Source organism: Tamandua tetradactyla, chromosome 1, assembly GCF_023851605.1.
Source record: "Tamandua tetradactyla isolate mTamTet1 chromosome 1, mTamTet1.pri, whole genome shotgun sequence".
Classification (NCBI taxonomy): Eukaryota; Metazoa; Chordata; class Mammalia; order Pilosa; family Myrmecophagidae; genus Tamandua; species Tamandua tetradactyla.
The window spans coordinates 184,173,101-184,195,261 of record NC_135327.1 but is presented as its reverse complement, the minus strand read 5'-3'; the positions used below and the strand labels follow the sequence as shown (position 1 = coordinate 184,195,261).

General features: G+C 33.7%; 1 protein-coding gene across 4 annotated transcripts in view; it reads left to right on the top strand.

Moving 5' to 3' along the window:
- Positions 1-22,161, top strand: part of BRAF (B-Raf proto-oncogene, serine/threonine kinase) — a 232,221-nt gene that overhangs the window by 189,804 nt on the left and 20,256 nt on the right. For all 4 annotated transcript variants that reach the window (XM_077147814.1, XM_077147805.1, XM_077147796.1 and 1 more), the window contains 3 exons: positions 12,307-12,353; positions 13,132-13,250; positions 16,956-17,087. In XM_077147814.1, coding sequence (XP_077003929.1) covers positions 12,307-12,353; positions 13,132-13,250; positions 16,956-17,087 — 298 coding nt within the window. The remainder of the gene's footprint in view (positions 1-12,306; positions 12,354-13,131; positions 13,251-16,955; positions 17,088-22,161) is intronic.

The window sequence follows — 22,161 nt, the reverse complement described above, 5'->3', positions numbered from 1 at the left end:
AAACTATTTTAAAAGCTTCTTGATAATGTAGCTTTTCTTAAGCCCTCATTTCAGAAGTCTGTCTCTTGATTGTTTTCCAGATGCTGTTGAAAGTGATCTTTTTTTGACTACTTTAGACCAAAATTTATTCTAAAGTGCCAGGCTATAAAGAATAATAAGAGTATACTTACTCATTGTACAAAATTCTGGTATTACAGTTATTCATAATAAAAAATAATCTTTAATAGTTAGAAAAATTGAATAATTAAGACTTTCAAATGTGTTACCTTTGTTCAATTAGGAAATATAAGCAGACAGTGAATAGGTGGAATTTTTTCCCCATCTAGTTTGTTTTTTGTATCTCAGTAAAAAGTCATTTCTTGTTTGGGTGTTTACCTTAAAAAAAGCAGAGCTATTCTGAAAAATACTTGGAAAGTCAAGATTACTATAATTTGTTTATCATCTTTTGATCTGCCAATTGTTGAGTCAGCCTAAAGGCCTAAGTATTTTAAGAATACTGTTACTAAAGAAATTTCAGAAATGATCACCCATCATGCCATTTCTTTTCAGAACTTTTAAATTTCTTCTATAATATTAATGATGTAATTTTTTATTATGTTGTTAAAAAATTTACTAAATATTAAATTAAGGAGGCACAAATAGAAAGCTGTGTCTTGTTATAGTCACAAAAGTGTTATTCTGAAAATCAGATAATTAAAAACAATTTGGGGATAAATTCTCAGAATTTACTTTTTTAAAAAATAATAAACAGTTAAAAGAAAGATTCAAGGATGAACTGAGGTGAAAAAAGATGGTGAAATGTACTGGTAATTGAAAAAGTAATTCTAATTAGTCAAAGATTAGTTTTAGTGAACCTTATTTTCTGATATATATATATAATGGAAGAATGATAATAAAAGAAATGCAAATTGAAACATAGGCACCATTTTTTACCCATTGGGACTGGCAAGATGTCTAAATTCTGACAAGATCAAGTTTTGATGAGGATTAGCGGAATTGCCTATTGGGACACTCCTTATGCATCCAGCTACCCTGGGAACATTTTGGAAGTATCAAAATTGAAAATGCTTGGTCTAACCTCAAGAAACACTAGCTTGTAGCTTAAGAGATGTGTACAAGAATGTTTATTACAGGAAACTATATAATAGTGAAAAATTGAAAACATAAATTAAATTTCCATCCAAAAAGAGGACTTGATAAATAAAATGTTTGCAAAGTAGAATAGTATACAGCAATTAAAATGAATTATGTATGTATCAACATATAAAGCTTTAAAATATAATGTCAAGTGAAGAATACAAGCTGCATCATTGGACTGCCTAAAATTTTAAAAACATTTTTATATTTGTATTTTTAAGTGGTTCATCTCTATATATGTAAAAGTATTAAAATAAGTATTAGAAGTCACACACCTCTACTAAGGAACACACACCAGCCAGCTGTCAAAGAGAAGTACTTTATCTTTACCTGTAACATTCTAATTGTTTTTCTTTTAACAAAAGAGAACGACAGTTATATTTTAATTTTTGTGACTTTTTTACAAGTAATGTTAAAAGAAGACAGAAGGCAAATGAGCAAAAACTTCCACAGATTATGTTGAGAAGATGAGTGGGTGTATGTTATCTCTTGTTGCAATTTTTAAGTTTGAAATACAGCTTTTTACAAGAAAAATATATAGCGCTGTGGAAAATTCAGGAAATAAGCAGTGGTAATCCATATCCAGAGATAACTACCAATAATATCTCGATGTGTATTGTGTGCCCTTTCAAAATTGTATATTTTAATACTAAATAGTGATTTTTTTATTGGTAATTGGTTTTTGTCTTTAGCATGCAGTCTTACTGGGTTTGCCTTCTTTTTTCCACTTACTCTTATTTTAAACAGCTTTAGTGGATCATAAATATTATGTTATGACCCAGCTGTGTTACAGTTTAGTAATCTCCCTCTACTTCTCCCTCACCCTCGCCCTCTCCAATATTTTATATCAGGTATATTCTCTGGCTTTTTTTATACAAAATATTCATTTATTTAACAATTTTATGGCATTTATTATGCGCTAGATATTGTTCAGTGTACTTTAAATATACTACCTTATTTAATCCTCAACAATCCTGTGAGATTGATACCAGTATTATCCCCCACCTTACTGATGAAGAAACCGAGGCATGGAAAGGTCAAGTAACTTGCCCAGGCATTCTAGTTCCAGAATTTGTTCCCTTCACCATTACACTAGGTTGTTTCACCAATTCATTCAGCCCTTTCAACAACCTCACATGGGCTGTTAATGTCATACAGCAATCAATTTTTTGTTTCCCTAATTTATTCATTCTTCTTTTCTCCTAGACACCATGTCATACCTCCTTTGTCCTCAAACTTCCAACACCTATTCTTTAAGAACAGTCAACTGATAACTTTTCTCATCATTTCATTATGAAAATTTAAAATTTGCACCATAATATCTACCATCTACCTGCATCTATGCCAGTTTTCTGCCTTCCCTAAGAGTAAAAGTCAGTCCCTCCACTAATGCACTACATCCTATCCCCTTTTCCCTAATCACAGGCATATTTTGAGTAATTCTCCACTGTCTTAGTCATCATCAATTTTTCCACTTTTTTTTTTCAGAATGAACAATTCTTGACTCTAGGTGAAGGATATATGGTTGTTCATTGTACTGTTCTTTCAGCTTTTCTGTATGTGCTTAAAATTGTCATAGTAAAAAGTTGTGGGGGACCCTCCCTTACCCCCACTTCACTCTCCAGCTTTCACCTCATTCTTCTGCTTTTCTTTATAGTAAAACTTCTTAAAAGGGTTGTTGGTATTCATTCTCTCTATTTACTCTCATCCTTTCCTTTTCTCTGGAACACTACTTGGAAGGTTTTTGCTTCTGCCACTCTATTGAAATCTCTCTTTCCATGTTGCTACATCCAGTGGTTAAATTTTCAGTTCTCCATTTGTTTGACTTCTCAGAAACATATGATGTAGCTCATCACACCCTTCTTCATGAAACACGTTTTCTAAACCCTTGCTGCTTAAAATATGATCTGAGCACATCCACACCATCAGGTAGCTTTTTAGAAATGTGGGATTTTAGGCCTGACCCCAGATCTCCTGAATCGCAGTCTGCATTTTAACAAGATCCTCCAGTGTTTCTTTGCACATTAAAGCTTGAGAAGCACTACTTTAAAGCATGTTCTCCTGGTTTTCCTTCTGCCCACTTTCTGCTCCTTCTCAGCTGCTTACTCCTCTATTCCTTAACCTCTCTGAGTGTTGGATCTCTGCACTACCTTGGTGAGCTCATCCAGTCTCCTGGCATTAACTACCATTTCTAAGCCAGTCTCCAGCCAATTTATTTGCTCTGAGCTCCAGGCTCTCATATCCCACTGTTATTTCTACTTGATTGTCTAATGGCCATTTTGATTTAATGTGTCTACAACTGACATTTTCTTCAAGCCTAATCTTCCTACATTTTTCATCATCTCAGTAACTGGCAGCTCTGTTCTTTTAACTGTATATGTCTAATGTTTTTGTACTACCCTTGACTCCTCTCTTCTGTTCCCACCCCACAACCAATCTAACATCAGTTCCTGTTGGCTCTGTCTTTAAAATATATCCAGAAAATTATACCTTTTCATTATCTATTCTGCAGCTACCCTGATTCAGACCATCATTACCTTTTGCCTGGATTATTGCCCATCTCCCTGTTTCCATCCTTGTCCACCTTCAGTTTATTCTCAAACAACAGCCAGAGGGATCCTGTTAAAACTTAAGTCCGATTATGTCATTCCTCTGCTTCTCCACTGTCTGCACATTTCACTCAGAATGAAAACCAAAACTCTTACAATGCCTTTCTTAGTGTGCTCCCCACCACTTCCCTCCCCCATCTCCTGCATTTTCTGTTACCTCTATGAACTCATCTACTATTCTCCTTCTAGCTCACTGTATTCCAGGCCACGTTTTACATTCTACTTAGTCTTAGGACATGGAAGGCATAGGCTGACTTTAGGACTTTGCCCTTGCTAGTCCCCCTGCCTGGTATGTTTTTATCCCATAGTCATCTGCATGGCTCTTTCTTACCACCTTTGAGTCTTTCATCCAAATATCTCCTTTGCAAAGAAGCCCTCTCTAGCCTAATATTATAGCTTCCTGCCATCCAGAATTTCCTGTCCTCCACCCGTGCTTATTTTCTCTTATACTCATTACTGTGTGACTTACTATATTTTTTTCTCATTTCTTTTTCATTTTCAGTTCTTTGCACTAGAATTTAAGATCCTTGAGGGTTTTCTGCCTGTTTTGTTCACTCTTCTTTATTTCTAGTGTCTAATAATGATTGTCGCCTAGCACAGGGAGGGTCTTTCAATAAACATGTATTAAATAAATGAAAGAAAGAATCCATAAAGGTAAACATTATCTCCATTTTACAGGTAGGAATCTAAAGCTTAATGAGGGTATGAATGTATCCAGGGTCACATGGCTAATAGACATAGTTAGAATTCAGATGCAGATCTGTGGGCTCAAACCCATTTCCTTTCTACTGTGTCTCTGTGATCATGCCACTTTTAATTCCTCTGGGCTCTGGTTTTCCCATCTGCATAATTGAAATTTTTCCCTTTCTGTCTGCATCATAAAAGTTATAAAACCAAATGAAGGAATTCATGTAAATATATACTGAAAGCTTTAAAATGTTATAAAAGGTGGTAATTCTGTTTTGTTTTTTAATAGGTGTTTTATATTTGTAGCTTTTGCTTAGGTCTTCAGTTCATTTCAAATTAATTTTTGTGTCTGGCACAAGGTAAGCATTGAGGTTTATTTTTTCACATGGATATCCACTTGTTCCAGCAAGAGTCTGTTGATAAGAATATCCTCTTTCCCCACTTAGTTACCATTGAGGTACCTTGTTACCTTTGTAAACAAACAAATATCATCCTTCTGATTTTATGAATTTTGGTTTGTAAATGTTTGAGACATACTTAAAAAGAAGAGAATAGCATACTTTTTTCTTTTTGGCTATTTTTGCCAAATATAAATCTATACAATATTTTCAAAAGGGACATTAGTGCCCTCTCTGTTGTAGGTCCTAGTAGAAATATCATTTTCATGGATTGGAAGACTCAAAATTATTAAGGTATCTGTTCTTCCCAAATTGATTTATAAATTCAGTGCAATCCCAAACAGAATCCCAGCTATCATTTTTGTAGAAATTGACAAGCTAATTCTAAAATTTATATGGACATGCAGAGAACCTAGAATAACCAAAACAATTTTGAAAAAGAAGAGAAGTTAAAGAACTTATATTGTGAGATTTCAAAACTTACTCTGAAGCCACAGTAATCGAGACAGTGTGGTATTGGCATAAGGATAGACATATAAATCAAAGAAGCAGAATAGAAAGCCCAGAAATCACTCCATTTATCTATGGTCAGTTGATTTTTATTTTTGACCAAGGTGCCAAGTTTTCATGGGAAAAGGAAAACATCTAGAAGAAACATAGTAGAAGATATTTGTAACCTAAAGGTAGGCAAAGATTTCTTTGGACACATAAAGCAGACTATAAAAGGAAAAAAATAATAATAAATTTAAAAGATACTATTAAGAAAATAAAAAGATAAACCACAGGTTTGGAGAAAATGTTTGTAAAGCATACTATCTGATCAAAGACTTGTATTGAAGCATATGAAAAACTCTTAAATCTCTGTAATAAAGCAAACTACCCAGTAAAAAATGGGCAAAAGATTTGAACAGTTTATTAAAGAAGATAAATAGATGGCATATAAGCACATAAAAAGATGTTTAAAATCATTAGATATTAGGGCAGTGCTACGGTGGCTCAGTGGCAGAATTTTCACCTGCCGTGTTGGAGACCTTCATTCAATTCCCAGTGCCTCTGCATGCAAAAAAAAAAAAAAAAACCATTAGATATTATGGAAAAGCACATTAAAACTGCAATGAGGTACCACTATACACCCATTAGAATGGCTGAAACTTTTTTTAAAAAGCAACAATACAAAGTATTGGCAAGAATGTGGAGGAACTGGAATGCTCATACAGGAGTTTAAATAATACAGCCACTTTGGAAAATAGTTTCTTTTAAAGTTAATCATATACTTATCCTATGAGCAATTCTGATCCTCTTTATCCAAAATAAATGAAAATATGAATCTATACAGACTTGTACACAAATATTTATAGTAGCTTATTCATAATTGCCATAAATGAGAAACAACCCAAATGTCCCAACACGTGAATGGATAAATTGTGCTGTATCCTTACACTGTAATACTACATGAACCACCATGTTAATCTTAGAATCATTATGTGGAGCAAAAGAAGCCACACATAAATGAGTACCTACTATCTGATTCTGTTTATCTGGAATTCTAGGAAAGGCGAAATTAATCTGTAGTGACAAAGCATTATCAATGGTTGCCTGAGTCTGGTGGTTGGGGATGTTATTAATTGCAAAAATGTCTGAAGGAACTTTTGGAGGTGATGGATGTTCTATATCTTATTGTAGCTTGTCATGACAAGATTTAAATATTTATCAAAACTCATTAAACTGTACGCTAAAAATGAGTGCATGGGCGGGCCACAGTGGCTCAGCAGGCAGAGTTCTTGCCTGCCATGCCGTACACCCAGGTTCAATTCCCTGTGCCTACCCATGCAAAAAAAAAAAAAAAGAGTGTGCATGTCGTGTGGCATGCAAATTATACCTCAATAAATTTGATTTTTTAAAAAAGCAAATGCATCCTAACTTCAAAACCATGAGTTTTGATTAAATAACTTCTGATTAAATCAGCCCCTTCCATGGTCTCTGCTTGAGCAGCCGAAGAAAACTGCAACAGGGCTTAATATCCAGAATATGTAAAGAACTACAACTCAACAACAAAAAGACAAACAACCCAGTTAAAAAACAGATAAAGGACTTAGACATTTTTCTAAAGAGGGTATACAAATGGCCAATAATCAGGTGAAAAAGATGCTCAACATCATTAACCACAATGCAATACCACCTCATACCAAGTATTGCTATTATTTAAAAAACGGAAAAAAAACAAGTGTTGGAGAGGGTGCAGAGAAATTAGAACCCTTGTGCATTGTTGGTGGGAATGTAAAATGGTGCAAGCACTCTGGAAAGCAGTTCCTCAAAAAGTTAAATACAGAATTACCATATGACCTGGCAATTCCACTTCTAGGGATATACCCTAAGAAATTTAAAAGAGGGACCCAAACAGATACTGCTTTCGCACCTGTGTTCATAGCAGTATTATTCACATAGCCAAAAGGTGGAAACAACCCAAGAGTTCACCTACAGATGACTGGATAAAGAAACTGTGAACATATTCAGCCGTAAGAAGGAATGAAGTTCTAAGTCTGTATTAAGGTTGAAACTTGGAAACATTATGCTGGGTGAAATAATCAAGGCACATAAGGACAAATACTGTATGATTTCACTTATATGAAATATCTAGAAATAGCAAATTAAGAAAGGCAGAAAGTAAATTAGAAGTTACCAAGAGATGAGGGAGGGGAAAAAGAGAAAGTTGTTGCTTGGGAGGTACAGTTTTTGTAAATTTTGTAAATTTTTAAATAAAATTAATTTTTTTAATGCAATTGAGAAAATAAGAATTTAGGTCACTATGGCACATAACCAAAAAATTGTATGAACTCCACCTATTGGGGATTTCAGTTATTTTTAAAGTGATAAATAATTTACTGACTACACAAGAGTAGCAGAATGGCATTTCCTTCAAACTTGCTCATTTCCATATTAGGAATGAGGAACTGGGTGTGGAGCACTCCATAAGAGGAAAAGGAAGACTATAATTTGAAATTGTAGTGGGTAGAATAAAATAACCACAATTACCTTATGAGGCCAGTCGGCTGCTAAATTTTGTACAGGTGGCCAGAATATCTGAGAAGAGGTGCAGTTTGTTTGCCCTCACCATTCCTCTTCAGTGTAAAATAGCATATTTACAAGTAACTTTGATGAAGTTACGTCATTGGCATGCTAATTCTTTAAAACTTTTTTTAATGAAAACTAAAATTTTAATAAACTGAAATTATAGGCCATGTCTACAAATAGAATTTAATAAGGAGAAATACAAAATCCTACCTATGTCCAAAAAAAGTTTTAAATGTAGGATAGAGAACATGTTTAATCATAGCATTATGAAAAGAACAATACTCTAAGGCTTGTAATATAATCTTAGCAGGAGTAGTAGACTGGCTTGGCTACCACAGAAATCACAAAAATACCTAATTTAATAAAATTTTTATTCCTATTGCAAGAGAGATGAAAATGAGAACTCTCTAGATTGCATTGGTCAAATAAAATGCACATGTTATATTTAGTTTGGAACATCCTGATACATGAAATTGTGGAGTATTCAGTGAAAGAGGACTGAAATGCAAATTCGACTCTAAAAAGACTGTTGGAAAAACAGAATCTTGGATATGAATTTGAAAGAAGTGTTATAGAGAACAAATTTTACTCGATGATTTCCCAGCTTCAAGATTAAATTATTTTGTAAGTGGACTCTTTTTTCTTCAAAAAAGAAGACTCCTAAGAGAAAGCTATCCAGAGATGTAATGTTCATTTGGTTGATAACCTGTTTATTGTTTACTACTACTTTGGAACCTGTAGGGCTCTCCTTAACATCTTAAAAAAGTAAAAGGGAGGTCCGCTCTAATAAGTCCTAAATTGTAGACAGACGGACGTCTGTATCATCTGTAGCAAAATAAAGCTGTTTTATTCTTGTTCCCTTCCTACCCCAACCAGTTTTTGTCTTTTTGACGTCTTCCACTATAACTGGTTGGTGCTTAGGGGATCATATTTTAGTCCCAGCCTGTAGAGAATTAATTTGAAGTTGCTACCTACTCTGAAATATTATATTATGTTTTTATGTTATATATAACATTATGTTATATTATAAGGGTCTCTGATACTTATCCGTTTTTCCAGCTGGAGGAATTTAGTCCCTTTTCCTTCCTACCTTCCATTATACAAACTTGGATTTTGCTGATTTTGTTGAAGAAATGTTACAGAAGGAAAATTAAATGAGATAAAAAACTAGGAAAGCAGTTTGTATACTAGGATTACCCAAGTATAAGTTGTTATTTCAAATTGCAGTTATGCAGCTTTGGCCTATGATGGATTTATCCTATCAAACTTGTACTATGGTTATATTGCTAGCTCAGCAATCATAGTTTTATCTTGTTAATTAATCTATTACATTCCTGCTCAGAATATAATCTTTTCTCTCCTCAACCCTTAAATTATATTCTATCTGCCTTATTCTTGCTATATATTTTTTTAACTTTTTTATTAATTAAAAAAAATTAACAAACATAACATTAAGATATCCTTCCATTCTACATATACAATCAGTAATTCTTAAAATCATCACATAGTTGCATATTCATCATTTCTTAGAACATTTGCATCGATTTAGAAAAAGAAATAAAAAGACAACAGAAAAAGAAATAAAACGATAACAGAGAAAAAAAAGATTATACATACCATACCCCTTACCCCTCGCTTTAATTTACCACTAGCATTTCAAACTAAATTTATTTTAACATTTGTTCCCCCTATTATTTATTTTTATTCCATATGTTCTACTCTTCTGTTGATAAGTAGCTAAAAGGAGCATCAGACACAAGGTTTTCACATTCACAGAGTCTCATTGTGAAAGCTATATCATTGTTCAATCATCATCAAGAAACATGGCTACTGGAACACAGCTCCACACCTTCAGGCAGTTCCCTCCAGGATAACCTCTCAACTCTGTTTGGAATCTCTCAGCCATTGACACTTAAGTCTCATTTCACTCTTCCCCCTTTGGTCGAGAAGGTTCTCTCAATCCCTTGATGTTAATTCTCTATGCTTGCTATATATTTTTTGCATCAAACTTGTGGAAAAGATTGACACCATCCATTGAGAATGACTTTACTGATGTTCTTTTAACTTCATCATACCTTCACATTTTCATATGTACTGCCCATTTTGTGTTTTTATTCTCAAAATAGAACCTCTTTTCAAAGGCCTACACCTTTGCTGTGTACTCAGCCCCAGTTCTCTCTGACTGAGGGACCTAGGTCCAACACCCCGTTTCTTTCAGATAGAGAAAAACTCCCCCCATCTTTTTTTTTTAATCGTGGTAACATATATAACATAAAATTTGCCATTTTAACCATTTTTAAGTGTACAATTTAGTGGCATTAATTAAATAATAATTACATTTACAGTGTTAATGTAGCTACCATCTATTACCAAAACTTTTTCATCAAAGAAAATAGAAATCCCTCATCTTTAAAAAGCTTTGGTTTTTACCTCTCTGTATCACTGCTGATCTTTTTTAGCAAGTGAGACCTCTGACTGACATCATCTTTTCTTTAAATGGAAGACACAGTACGAAGTTGTAGAGCACTGGACCTAAAATCATGACAAGATAATTTTAGATTATGCTAAATACTATGAAATAAATAAACATTGATGTGAGGGAGTAATTGAAGGAAAAGGGGTTTCTTCGGATAAACAATAAATTGAACTGAAAAAATAGTTTCAAAATCTTAATTTCTGGGAGAGTGAAAAAGTTTAAAGGAAGATGAGAAAGTTTGTGAATGATGCGCTCAGGTTATTTTCAAATCTTCCATTTTTAGCAGTGTTCATCACATAATTTTGATTGGACCATCTAGATTTTAAATTCTCATTTTAAGGCAAAGCTTATTTTCTAATGGTCAGTGTCAAATAACTAAAGTCTCATCTGTTCTCTTCAGTATTAAATGAAGAAAGATAAACTTAACAAAAATATATAAATCTCATTGTAAGTTCAACAGGCAAATTTTGAGTGCTTACCACATGCCAGGCATGTGTACTGGCATTGGAGAAAAACAAATAAACTAGACCTTTTCCTAAGTGAACTGAACCAAAGCAGTTTTTTGGAGATAACAGATGATTTAAAACTTAAAGACTTTAAAATAGACCCCCTGTGCAGAAGTCTCCACCCCACTAGGTTTAAGAACGTATTTTAAGGATATATGTTAATACCTCCAAAAAGTGGTTTTAATTTATCAGTCAAACTTACATATTCTACCAGATAACTCCTGAAACCTAGAGGGCCCAGCCTCTCCAGAGCATCAGCTAGTTCCATCTCCCTTCTTCATATATTGACAGTCCCTTCAAACATGAAAAAGTTAGAATGGCCATAGCCCAAATACCCCTGAAGAGTGGGATAGCAAGATCAAAGGTGATGGTGAAGTTATACAGAGAAGGTAGGGTTTAACAAATGAAAATGATTGCTGAATCATTAAATTGATACTTCTTTTAGTCTCTAGTATCTTAGAGCAGCTAGAAGTAAAAACCTGAAATTGTGGAATTGTAACCCATACCAAACTCTGAAATTTCAACAACTTAATTGTTGTGCTGTGCTTTGAAATTTATTGCTTTTTTGTATATATGTTACTTTTCACAAAAAAGAAAAAAAAACGTTTATTGTGGTGATAAATACTTATTCCTTAGCCTCTTATATTCTGGAGCAGCTAGAAGGAAAAATCTGAGATGATGGTATCATAGCTGATAACAAACTCTGGGATCTATCCTGTAACTACTTGTTGAAAAGTGATTTGAAAACTATTGCTTTTTTTCTTTCTTTGCTTTGTATATATGTTGTATTGTACAGTAAAAATAAAAAATTAAAAAAAAATCTTACATATTCTAGAATTTACGTTCTAAATAGAAAGTAAACATAGGAATGTGAAAAAATGAATCAAACTTATTACAGTAGTTACTACATGAATTGAAGAGTGAAAGCTCATTTTCCATTGGGTTAGGCTAATATAAAAAGCTTCATTCAGGAGTGAGACTTTTTATTCAGTCTTAAAGGATGTATATGAATAGGGGAGAATAGAGTGAAAACTAATTGCAGGGATGAAGGGGGGAGAGGAGCACTGAACACAGAAGTGGGACTAAATATCAAGATATATTTAAAGGACATGGATAAATAGGCTTGACTGGAATAAAAGGTTTGTATTGGTAAATTTAAGATAATGCAAAGTTATTTAATAGAAAATAAGATTTTGGGCTATATAGTAATAGTAATATGTTCTGTAACCCTAAATTCATTTACACACTATTTTAATAGTTCTTATGTAAAGTGGTTACCACAGTGTAACTGCTTTTCTACAGTTTTCAATTGTTTCATGATTCTACATAAATAAGTCTTTATACCCCTAAATATGTTTTATCAATTTTTTGAGGTCAGAATCCTTCCCCTACTCAGGTTAAAATGATTTTTTGTTTTTCAGTTACTTACACGCCAAGTCAATCATCCACAGAGACCTCAAGAGTAATAGTATCCTTCCTGAAATTTGTCTGCGAAGTTTGAAAACATCCTGATTTTTTCTTCTGCATTTTGTCTTCACATTATGTAAAAACAGTTTTCATGTTAAGTTCAATGTAAAGAGAATAAGTGGGTTTGCATGACAATATGGTAGAACAGGATGCTAGAACTTGCTTTTGGTTTCTGAATGACCAGTATGAGAAAAACTGTCAAAATTTTTTATCATAGTAGGACTTTTTTTATTGCTTGTTTATATTCTGTCAGACTATAAAACTGATAGTTTAGTAGCTATCTACTAGTTTTTGACTTTCAGCCTACTGGCCTTGCTCAGTAATAGTTAATAAGAAGTTTAGTTTAGGCTCTAAAATAACATATGAGGTGAGAAAAACAGAATTTTTCTTCTTTTTTTCATTAAGCCCAGACTAAGATTCTATCTCCCAACATCTTTGTTCCATTGAAAGGTCTTTACAGCTTTCCCAGGACAGCCAAAAAGATATTTGGGCTACGTTACTAAAATCTAAAGAAAAGTTTCAGGGTTTTAGGATAGCATCTCACCTCATCCTAGCACATTATAGGCCCTAAAAATCTTAAAAGCAGGTCATATAGACAAAATAAAACTAATTATTTTTAAAAAAACATTTATTTAAGAGGAAATATGGAGTACTATACTTTGTAAAAGAATACTATATTACAGAATTATAGAAATTAGATCGCTTATGTAAATTTTTCATAATGCTTGCTCTGATGGGAAAATAAGATCTTTTGTTTTCCTTTATTAACAACACTTCAGATATATTTCTTCATGAAGACCTCACAGTAAAAATAGGTGATTTTGGTCTAGCTACAGTGAAATCTCGATGGAGTGGGTCCCATCAATTTGAACAGTTGTCTGGATCCATTTTGTGGATGGTAAGAATTGAGATTATTTCTCCCTTAATTAAAGTTTTGGACCCTGAGATGCTGTTGAGTTACTAGAAAGTCATTCAAGGTTTCAACAGTAGTATTTACATAGTTTCAAATATTTACAAAAATCAATGTTGATCTTATTTTTATGTAAATATGTTTTAACTTTTTTCTTTATGAGATCAATTTAAACATATTTCAAGCAAAAAATATATACTTTATAAATGTTTTAGATTTTATTCAAAATTGTCTGTTTAAAATATTTTGTGTTCAAAATGTTCTCTGGTACCCTGTTTAAAAAAACAAACAAAACAGGTATTCAATTTAAGGCAGGTGTGATCTGTAATCTCTATTAACATTTTGCTAGGAGAATTATTCCTTTTGAGAGAGAGGCTGTTTCACAGTCTTAAGCCTAAATTGGAAAGTTGCTTCATTCAAAACAGAAACAATCTTATAATGCTGGGACAGTTGGAAGAGGAAAGATGGGATTAAAAAAAAAAGAGCAGTAGATTTTTAACACTGTCAGTCTTAAATGCTTATTGCACAATTTTTCCTTTTTCTTTACTTATTCCTATTCCTGCTTCATGGAAAAGCAGAAAGAGAAGTTCTGAAAGAAGGAAACTAGAACTTTGGTGGAGTTAGTTTAGCAGGCTGTGAAAAGGGCAGTCATAGTCAGTGGTCCTCGAAGTGTAATTTGAGGATTCCTGGTAGTCCCTTAGACCCTTTCAGAGGGTCTACAAGTTCTTCCCTGTGTGAGGTCAGATTTTTTTCATATTCTTCAATGAAAAGAACAAGCAAGAGTAAATATGAGAATTGAGCAGGCTCTTACTAAGCCAGACATTAAAGAGAATTGCAGTATAATTCTCACAAATCTTTTGTTTTGTTTTGTTTCTGAATATGTCGTTTTTAATTTTTTAAAATGGATATCTGCGTAATGGCTTATTACTTATTTATTTTATTATTTAAATGCATTAATAAATATTTTAACAATTTCTCAATTAGGATTTTTTTTTTCTTTTTGCATGGACAGGCACCAGGAAATGAACTCAATTAGGTTTTAATATAATAACTATTCACAGATAGAACCCAAATAAATAAAAGCTCTTTGGGGTCCTCAGTAATGTATAAAAGTAGAAAGGAGTTCTGAGAACAAAAAGTTTGAGAATCGTTGCTCTAAGCTAAAGACATGGCGTCCCAAAAGTCTTAGTGCAATTTTAATTTAATCGGTACTAATACTTTTGGAACACCCTGATGGTAACAGAAAAGTTACAAAGGCTTTTGAAGCCACATGTGCCTAAATTCCTTGAGCATGTGTTGCAATCTCTTCTTGTAATTATGAGATAGGATTTAGAGTTAGTCAGGAATAGCCTGAGGATAAGATAAATAAAGCTGTGATTACTTATTACAACAAATAGAACTAGGACTAGTGGCAAGGTAGAAGGGGAACATTGGACTTAGTTAGGAAATCTGTATTCTGGTACCTTCTTTAGCCAGTAACTTGCAAGTTTCTTCATCTCCTCTAAGATTCCCTGTCTATGAAATATTGAATTGGACTAGTGGATTTCCAAATGCCCCTTTAGTTCTAAGATTCATAACTAGAGCTACCTAGAGTGTTTTTAGTTCTTTAACATATGTTTAACTGTTTTAATAAATAATTATAAATAAGGAAAGGTTAATTAATCGTTGTAATCTGGATCTGAGCACCATTAAGGCACACACCTTGTAACAAAGATGGCAGTATATCCTAAGAAGAAGGGGAAAACAGATTTTAAGTGGTGATATTGCAAAACCCAAAATTATGAAGAAACAACTGCCACGTTTTAAAGATGTGTTTGTTTTAACTAAGGTGAGAAAGTTACGTTCAGTCAAGTCTCCAGGTTTGTCCTTTTTGAAAAACTTTGTTTATACAGTTAGATTAGTATATGTTTCTTTACATTTTCTTATAATTTCTTTTTTGTTGATACCTGGGTAGATAGGTCTATCCTTTACCAATCTGAGTTTTAACATAAAAGAATGTGATATTACCTTCAGAAACAAATATGTAACATTCATAGATTAGGAGAGAAGAGTTTGGTCAAAATTAAGGTTATGTGGTCCACAGAATTATTTGCAATGGTCTTCTCAATTTCATTTTATTTATATTTTAGAAGAAAGAATCCTTTGTGCAAGGTTTTTATAAATTAAATTGCTAAGTTAATTGAGGATCAGTCATACATTTCTTGTAAATAGGTGACATGCAACTTTTCTGAAGCCATCTGTCAGCAACAGTGAGGTAAAACTAAATTTTAAAAACACAGGTTCTTCAACTGAGTTATTACTCTATCCTTCACAAAAATTGTGTTCAGGCTTTGAAAATTATGTCTGCATCATAACCAGCCTTTCAGTATTCTAACTCGTTCATTACATCACAGTTGCATGTGGTTTATTTGGTACTGTTCCTCATGGGATTATATTGAAGGAAGTATTACTAAAAGCAACTATCAACAAAATGAATGACAAATATATATATATATATATATATATATATATATATATAACTTTCTCCTCTAATCTCCACATTTTCACTCTCCTTAGGACCTTCAACAGATCTTTGATCAGTGGTTCTTAACCTTGGTTGTCCATTAGTATCATCTGGAAATCTTTAAAGAATAGTAATGCTTGGGTCTCACACCTAGAGATTCTTAGCTTAGGTTATTGATTTGGTATGTATTCTGGGCATTGAGAACTTTAAAGGCTCTATGGGTGATTCTGATTTGCAGCTAAGGTTGAGTGCTTCTCCTTATGGCTTGCCCAGAGTAATAACCAGGAATCTTGTTCTAAGTCTTTAAGCCATTTTTAGAGTTAGTTGTGGTTCAGGTATCAAATTGATGTTTTTACAAAGTTTTCATTAATATCCTGCAATTTCTGCAGTTTCTTTCAAATAAGGCACTACAGAAGATGCAAGGTGAAATAGGAAATCTTTTAAGCTAATATTTAACCAGTCATTTATTATATTTCATATAAACAGCCAGTAAGAAATCTAATTGTAAAATACAGCAGCTAAAATGTGTAAAAATGTAGCAAATATTATTTGGGCTGTATTGTTTATACCATCTTCCACTTAATCTGCCTGCAATCTGTTGTATTTATTTAAAAAGCATCCATGACAGCTTTAACCACATTGGAGGCAGGAAAGGGATTTGAATTTATCAGTCATGATATTCTGCCATTATTGTCTTAGGTTCCTATGATGAGGAGAATCATTTATACTCCTCATCATAGGGAAATTAAAATTCTAAGGCAATTACTATAGTTATCGTGCTGCTCCCAAGCTTCTTATAACCCACATCTAGTATTTTTTTGCTGAATCAGGAACGGGAAATGGGAACTGAGTCTTGATATGGGATAAGTTAAGGAAAGAATTCAAATATCAATGAAGAAGTCTTTTGCGAAGGGTGGCTGATAAATGAAATTATAAAATCTTTGTAATGCATATGGAATTTCAGCCAGTACTGCCTCTTTTAGAGTTTGCAGGGCAGGGTTTTGTTTTTGTTTGTTTTTTTCCCTTTCATCCTAAGTTTTATTTTTTCTGTGACCATAAAATAATTCATTATATTTTAGATGGATTATTAATGATAAAAAGCATTGCTCTGGGAATTATGATAGTTTTTCAGTCTTTTTTCAGTTGAAGTGAAAAAAAACTAGAATATTTTTCTTTTTCTTTTCTAACAGGCACCAGAAGTAATCAGAATGCAAGATAAAAACCCATACAGCTTTCAGTCAGATGTATATGCATTTGGAATTGTTTTGTATGAATTGATGACTGGACAGTTACCTTATTCAAATATCAACAACAGGGACCAGGTAATTATTTACCATCTCTTGAGGTTTATTTTAATATTTGTGTAACGGGTCCACTTAGTTGTAGAAAAGAAGTGCTGAGTCCTGGGTAAACCTAAAGAATAAGATCTCTTTGAAGTTTTAGAAACCTTCTGTTTACTTTAGGAAATAATAACCACATGTAAGGCCTTTTGGTGACATATCAGTCTTAAGTGTTAAAAATGGAGTGAAAGTCCTGATTTTCTCAATAAAAACTAGAAATACAATGGAAATGTCTTAGGTTTCTTGACCTTTGAACAATCAGAAGAATCACCTCTGCTACTATAATATCAGGGCTTTATACCTTTTATTTTATCAGATTGTTTTGTCACAGCAGGTACTGTGCAATGAACTTCTTTATATCAAAGTGATTTAAAATTATTAAGGTTTTGCTATATGGTTGTTTTAAAAATATTTTAAGCCAGGTAAATAGAAGGTATGTCACATTATGCTTTGATTCTTTTATAATGAGAATTCTAATGGGAGAGTAATGTTTTCTTTTTCCTAAATTCCTAATCTCTATACCAACATAACCTCATGCAACTTTTTGCCTTTTCTATCCCAATTACAATGAATTTTCTTAGGCTTTTAAAACAGGCTAAGAAAAGTTAATGTCTTTACTGAAATTACCTTACACTAAACGTATACATACAGAGAGGGGAGAGGGAGGCAATAATTCCATTGTTAATACACTAGAAAGCAGTACTGAACACAGGAACCTGTGATGCACGCCAGGGTATGCATCAGAATCATCTGGGGAATTTGTTTTTAAAATGGAGATGCTTCAGCAGATTCTGTTTCAGTAGGGTAGGGCCCAAGTATCTATATTTTGAATGCGTTTCCCAGGTGATTCTAATAACATACCAGCACTGAGAGTCATCATTTCCAAAGAATTTTTTTTAATGTAAACTTTTCATATTTCATCATAACCTACCAAACTAATGAAATATGATAGTTTTATGTATAAATGTGTTACTTCATTTAAATGTTGTGTTTGTTTATTTGTTTTGTTTTGGTCAGTAGCTGAATTCTCAGCCTTTTTGGTGATAGTTTTTAATGGTTTTCTCACTAAGAACTTCAACTATTGTGTGATATTAGAGAACTAGTAATCTGATTTGTCATGTACTTTGTATATATTCTTATTGAACGGCAACATGGCTTTTATCCAACATTGGTTTTGATTCTGAATTTTGAGGTTTTACAATATATGATTGTATTTCTGCCCAATTCAGCAGGAAACTAATTTTTTAGTTGCTGTTTGGCCTTTATAACTACTTCATATCTTTAGAGTGTTGAGTCTTGGCTTTGGGTATTAAAAGAACATATGACCTGGGTTCTGATGATCCAATGTTTTTTAAGCCTTCATGAAACTTAGATTCAGAGTGTGCCAAAATGCTAGCTAAAGAATACAATTGAAACATTGCAATTCCTGTGCTTGTGACTGATCTAGATCACTGAGATGCTTGATTTGATGATGGCAGTCTGAGTAGCTATTGTTTCTAATTTGCACATTTCTTGTGCTCTGCCTTTAACAATCTTATTAAACTCAGCTGTACAGCATAACAACCTATGTCATGTTCATTTTTTCTGTGCATATTATTTTTCTGGAGGAATTAGTAGGGATTTTCATTTATTTTTAGTTGATTTACCATAAAAACTACAAATTAATAAAGATTTAGGAATCTAAATTCTGGATGAAATCCATTTGTCTGTAAGCTTATTTTAATAAAATAAGTATAGTATTGAATTTAGTATTATTGTCTCCAGAAATGGATAAAAGCATCCCAGGGTTCTGCACTCACCCACTTCTTGGCATTTTAGGTGCTTTGTCCTCCATGGGAGTATAATAAATGATGTGACAAGGGCTTACTCTCCATGAGAGATGTAAGCGACTCACCAACTGAAGGGTAAGGCCTTTACTAGTTAATTCTTTATGGTAGCATAGTTAGAGCCTTCTGGAATTTGACAATCTGAAACCAAGTTAAGTATTTGACAAACAAGAGGGAGGTAAAGGAGTGATATATTCTCCCTATTAACCCCCATTTTACTTCATTACCTTCTAGTCTTCTTCCTTCAAATGGCATTCTCCATGGAACTCCCTCTTTTGAATCAATAATCTTCAATGAAATAACCACGAGTATTGCTTCATCCATCCCTTTGATTGATTTATCTTTCTCTTTCTCTTATACTTTGATCTCCATGACTCTGAGATTGGACTTCTATTTTAGAATCCAGAAATATTTTTCTTTTTCATGGGAGATGAGGCAACTGCTTCTTTAGTATACAATATATGAACCACTCCCCTGTCTTATCTCCATAGTCTGAGGTGGCAGGTTTTGCCTGTGAATTCAAGGCAGGACTCTGTTAAAGTAATATGATGTAATAGCAGACTTTGGACTCATGACCTCTGGGTCCTGAGAAGGTCCCTTTACCTCTCAAGGTATCCATTTTTTTTTTTCAATTATAAAATTAAGAGACTGAACTAAAGAATTCCTTCTCGTACTGAAATTCTGATTCTTTCCTAAAACAGATCTCTTAGCTCCTTGGGAGATGACCATCTCTATCTTACTTTTCAAAATAGTACACATGTTTACTTTTAACCACCCTAATGCTGAAAGTCTGAAAAAATTTGCTTGTCATTTTCTTTTTCCCTTCATCATTATTCCCCTTTGCTCTCTAATCACCCGATGTTCTCCCTGTTCCCTGCAGCTTCTCTGTGAGGTTGGGAAAGATACTGTGCTCCCTTAAGCTAGATGTAGTGACTCTATACTCTATGGCTTTCTTTTGTTGGAGTATAAGTGCTGTGTCTTCTTAGAATAAAATAACATAACATATATATTTTATTTCAAGTGTATTCCAGTTATTATAGCTACATAACAGGCCACCCAAAACTTAGTAACTTAAGACCTCTCAAGAAGTAGCTTAAAACAAATTATGAATCTGCAATTTGGGCTGCTCTTGTGGGAAAGGTTTATCTCTGTTTCACATAGTATGCCTAGAGTAGCTTGACTGGGTGCTATAAAGATTCACTTTTAAAATTACTCATTCACATACCTGGCCAATTGACACTAGCTGCCAGCTGGAAACTTAGTGGGACTGGGTCACTGAGCCAGGGGCCTCATTTCTTCTCCATAGGGGCATTTCCATAAGGACATCTCCACAGGCTGTTTAAGCTTCCTCACAGTGTGGTGGCTGGATTCTAAGAACAAAATCTCAGGAGACAGGAAATGATAAGTACCAGTCAACAGGCACATTGTCTTATTTTAGTAAAATTTTTTTCAAATAACTTCTATATGCAAAGCACTATGGAACATAGAGGAAGACAGAGATGAATAAAACATAGGCTCAGCTCTCAATGTAGTTTACAGGTCTTTTGGGACAGTGTAGGGATGATGTTGAAGATGAGATGAACAGACATATTCCGTTGACACATAAGATTCAATGAAGAGGTAAAGATGCCAGTAGTGCCAGTTGATTTAAAATAAAAAAGACAGTCCTAGTGTTTCAAACTTAAGTATTCTATCTATGAATTACATCCAGGAAAGACTTTGTCTCTTCCCTTATTTCAGTTCCTTCCTCAGTCAGCATCCACAGGAGATGTTTATTGGAAGTTTATTGCTTTGTTCCCTACAAACTAACTGAATTCTTTGGAAATAAAGAAGAATAAAATAGATGTCTTTGATTTGTTTTCCCTCGCATTCCTCCTGAAAGAATTTTGAGAAACAATGTCCCTCGTACATTTTTTACTTGACATCTAAACATTTTCAAATTTTATGTTGAAACAATAGCAAAGAACACAATTTCCAATGTATACTAACTATTAATGTTATAAATTAAAGTTATTATACCCCTCTTTTAAATGTATCCAATAAAATCTAAAAACCATACTGATTTGATACCTACTATTGTAGTTTGGAGTTATGTACCCCCCAAAAAAGCATGTTCTTAAACTTAATCCATTCTTGTGGGTGTGAAGCCATTTTAAATAGGGCCTTTTGATGTGGTTACTTCATTTAAGGTGTGGCCCAACTCAATCAGGATGCATCCAAATCTTATTACTGGAGTCCTTAATATGTGGCATGAAATTCGAACAGATGAGAGAAAGCCACAGGGAGCACAAAGCTGAAGATCAACAGAACCTGGGAGAGGCCAGGAGAGGCTGCCATGTGACCAACAATCACCCGCAGCCCAGAATGCCGGTCTTTGGGAAAAAATAATTGCTTTGACAGCACCTTGATTTGGACTCTTTCCTAGCCTCAAAATCGTGAGCTAATATATTCCCATTATTTAAGCCACTCCATTGTGTGGTAATTGCTTGAGCAGCTAAGGAAACTAAAACAGATTTTGGTACCAGGAGAATGGAGTGCTGCTATTGCAAATACCAAAAATGGGGAAACATCTTTGAAATTGGACAATGGGTAGAGGCTGGAAGGATTATGAGTTGCTTGATAGAAAAAGCCCACAAAGCTTTGAAGAGTCTGTTGGTAGAAATATGGATGCTAACGGTACATCCAATGAGGGCTTAGTAGGGAATTATGAGTGTGTTATTAGAAACTGGAGGAAAGGCAATCCTTGTTTTAAAGTGGCAGAGAATTGTTGAAATTGAGTTCTTATCTAGGATGGAACAACTTGAAAATAACAAACTTGGATATTTAGCTAAGGAGGTTTTCAAGCTTAAGAAGGTGTAGCTTGGTTTTGCCTTGCAGCTTATAGAGACATGCAAGAGAAAAGGAATAAGCTGAGAAATGAACTCCTAAGCACAAAGAAACCAGAAATTGATGGTGTGGAAAATTCTGCACCTATCCACATATTATATTCTGAGTCTAGTGCCAGATGTGGCTTTATCAGGGACTTCCTTGAACTTAAGTGAGTTCCTGGAGAATAGGGCTCTGTATGAGGGTTTAATTGAATATAGAACTAGTCAGCCATTTCAGTGGAAGTTAGGATTGGAAATGCAGTTGTGCAGGAAGCATCTGTGTAAATCCTTTTGTCTGATGGTTTGGAACCCTGTGAACTACATATAAAATTGGCATAGTTTTTGTGAAATTTATATGAGCAG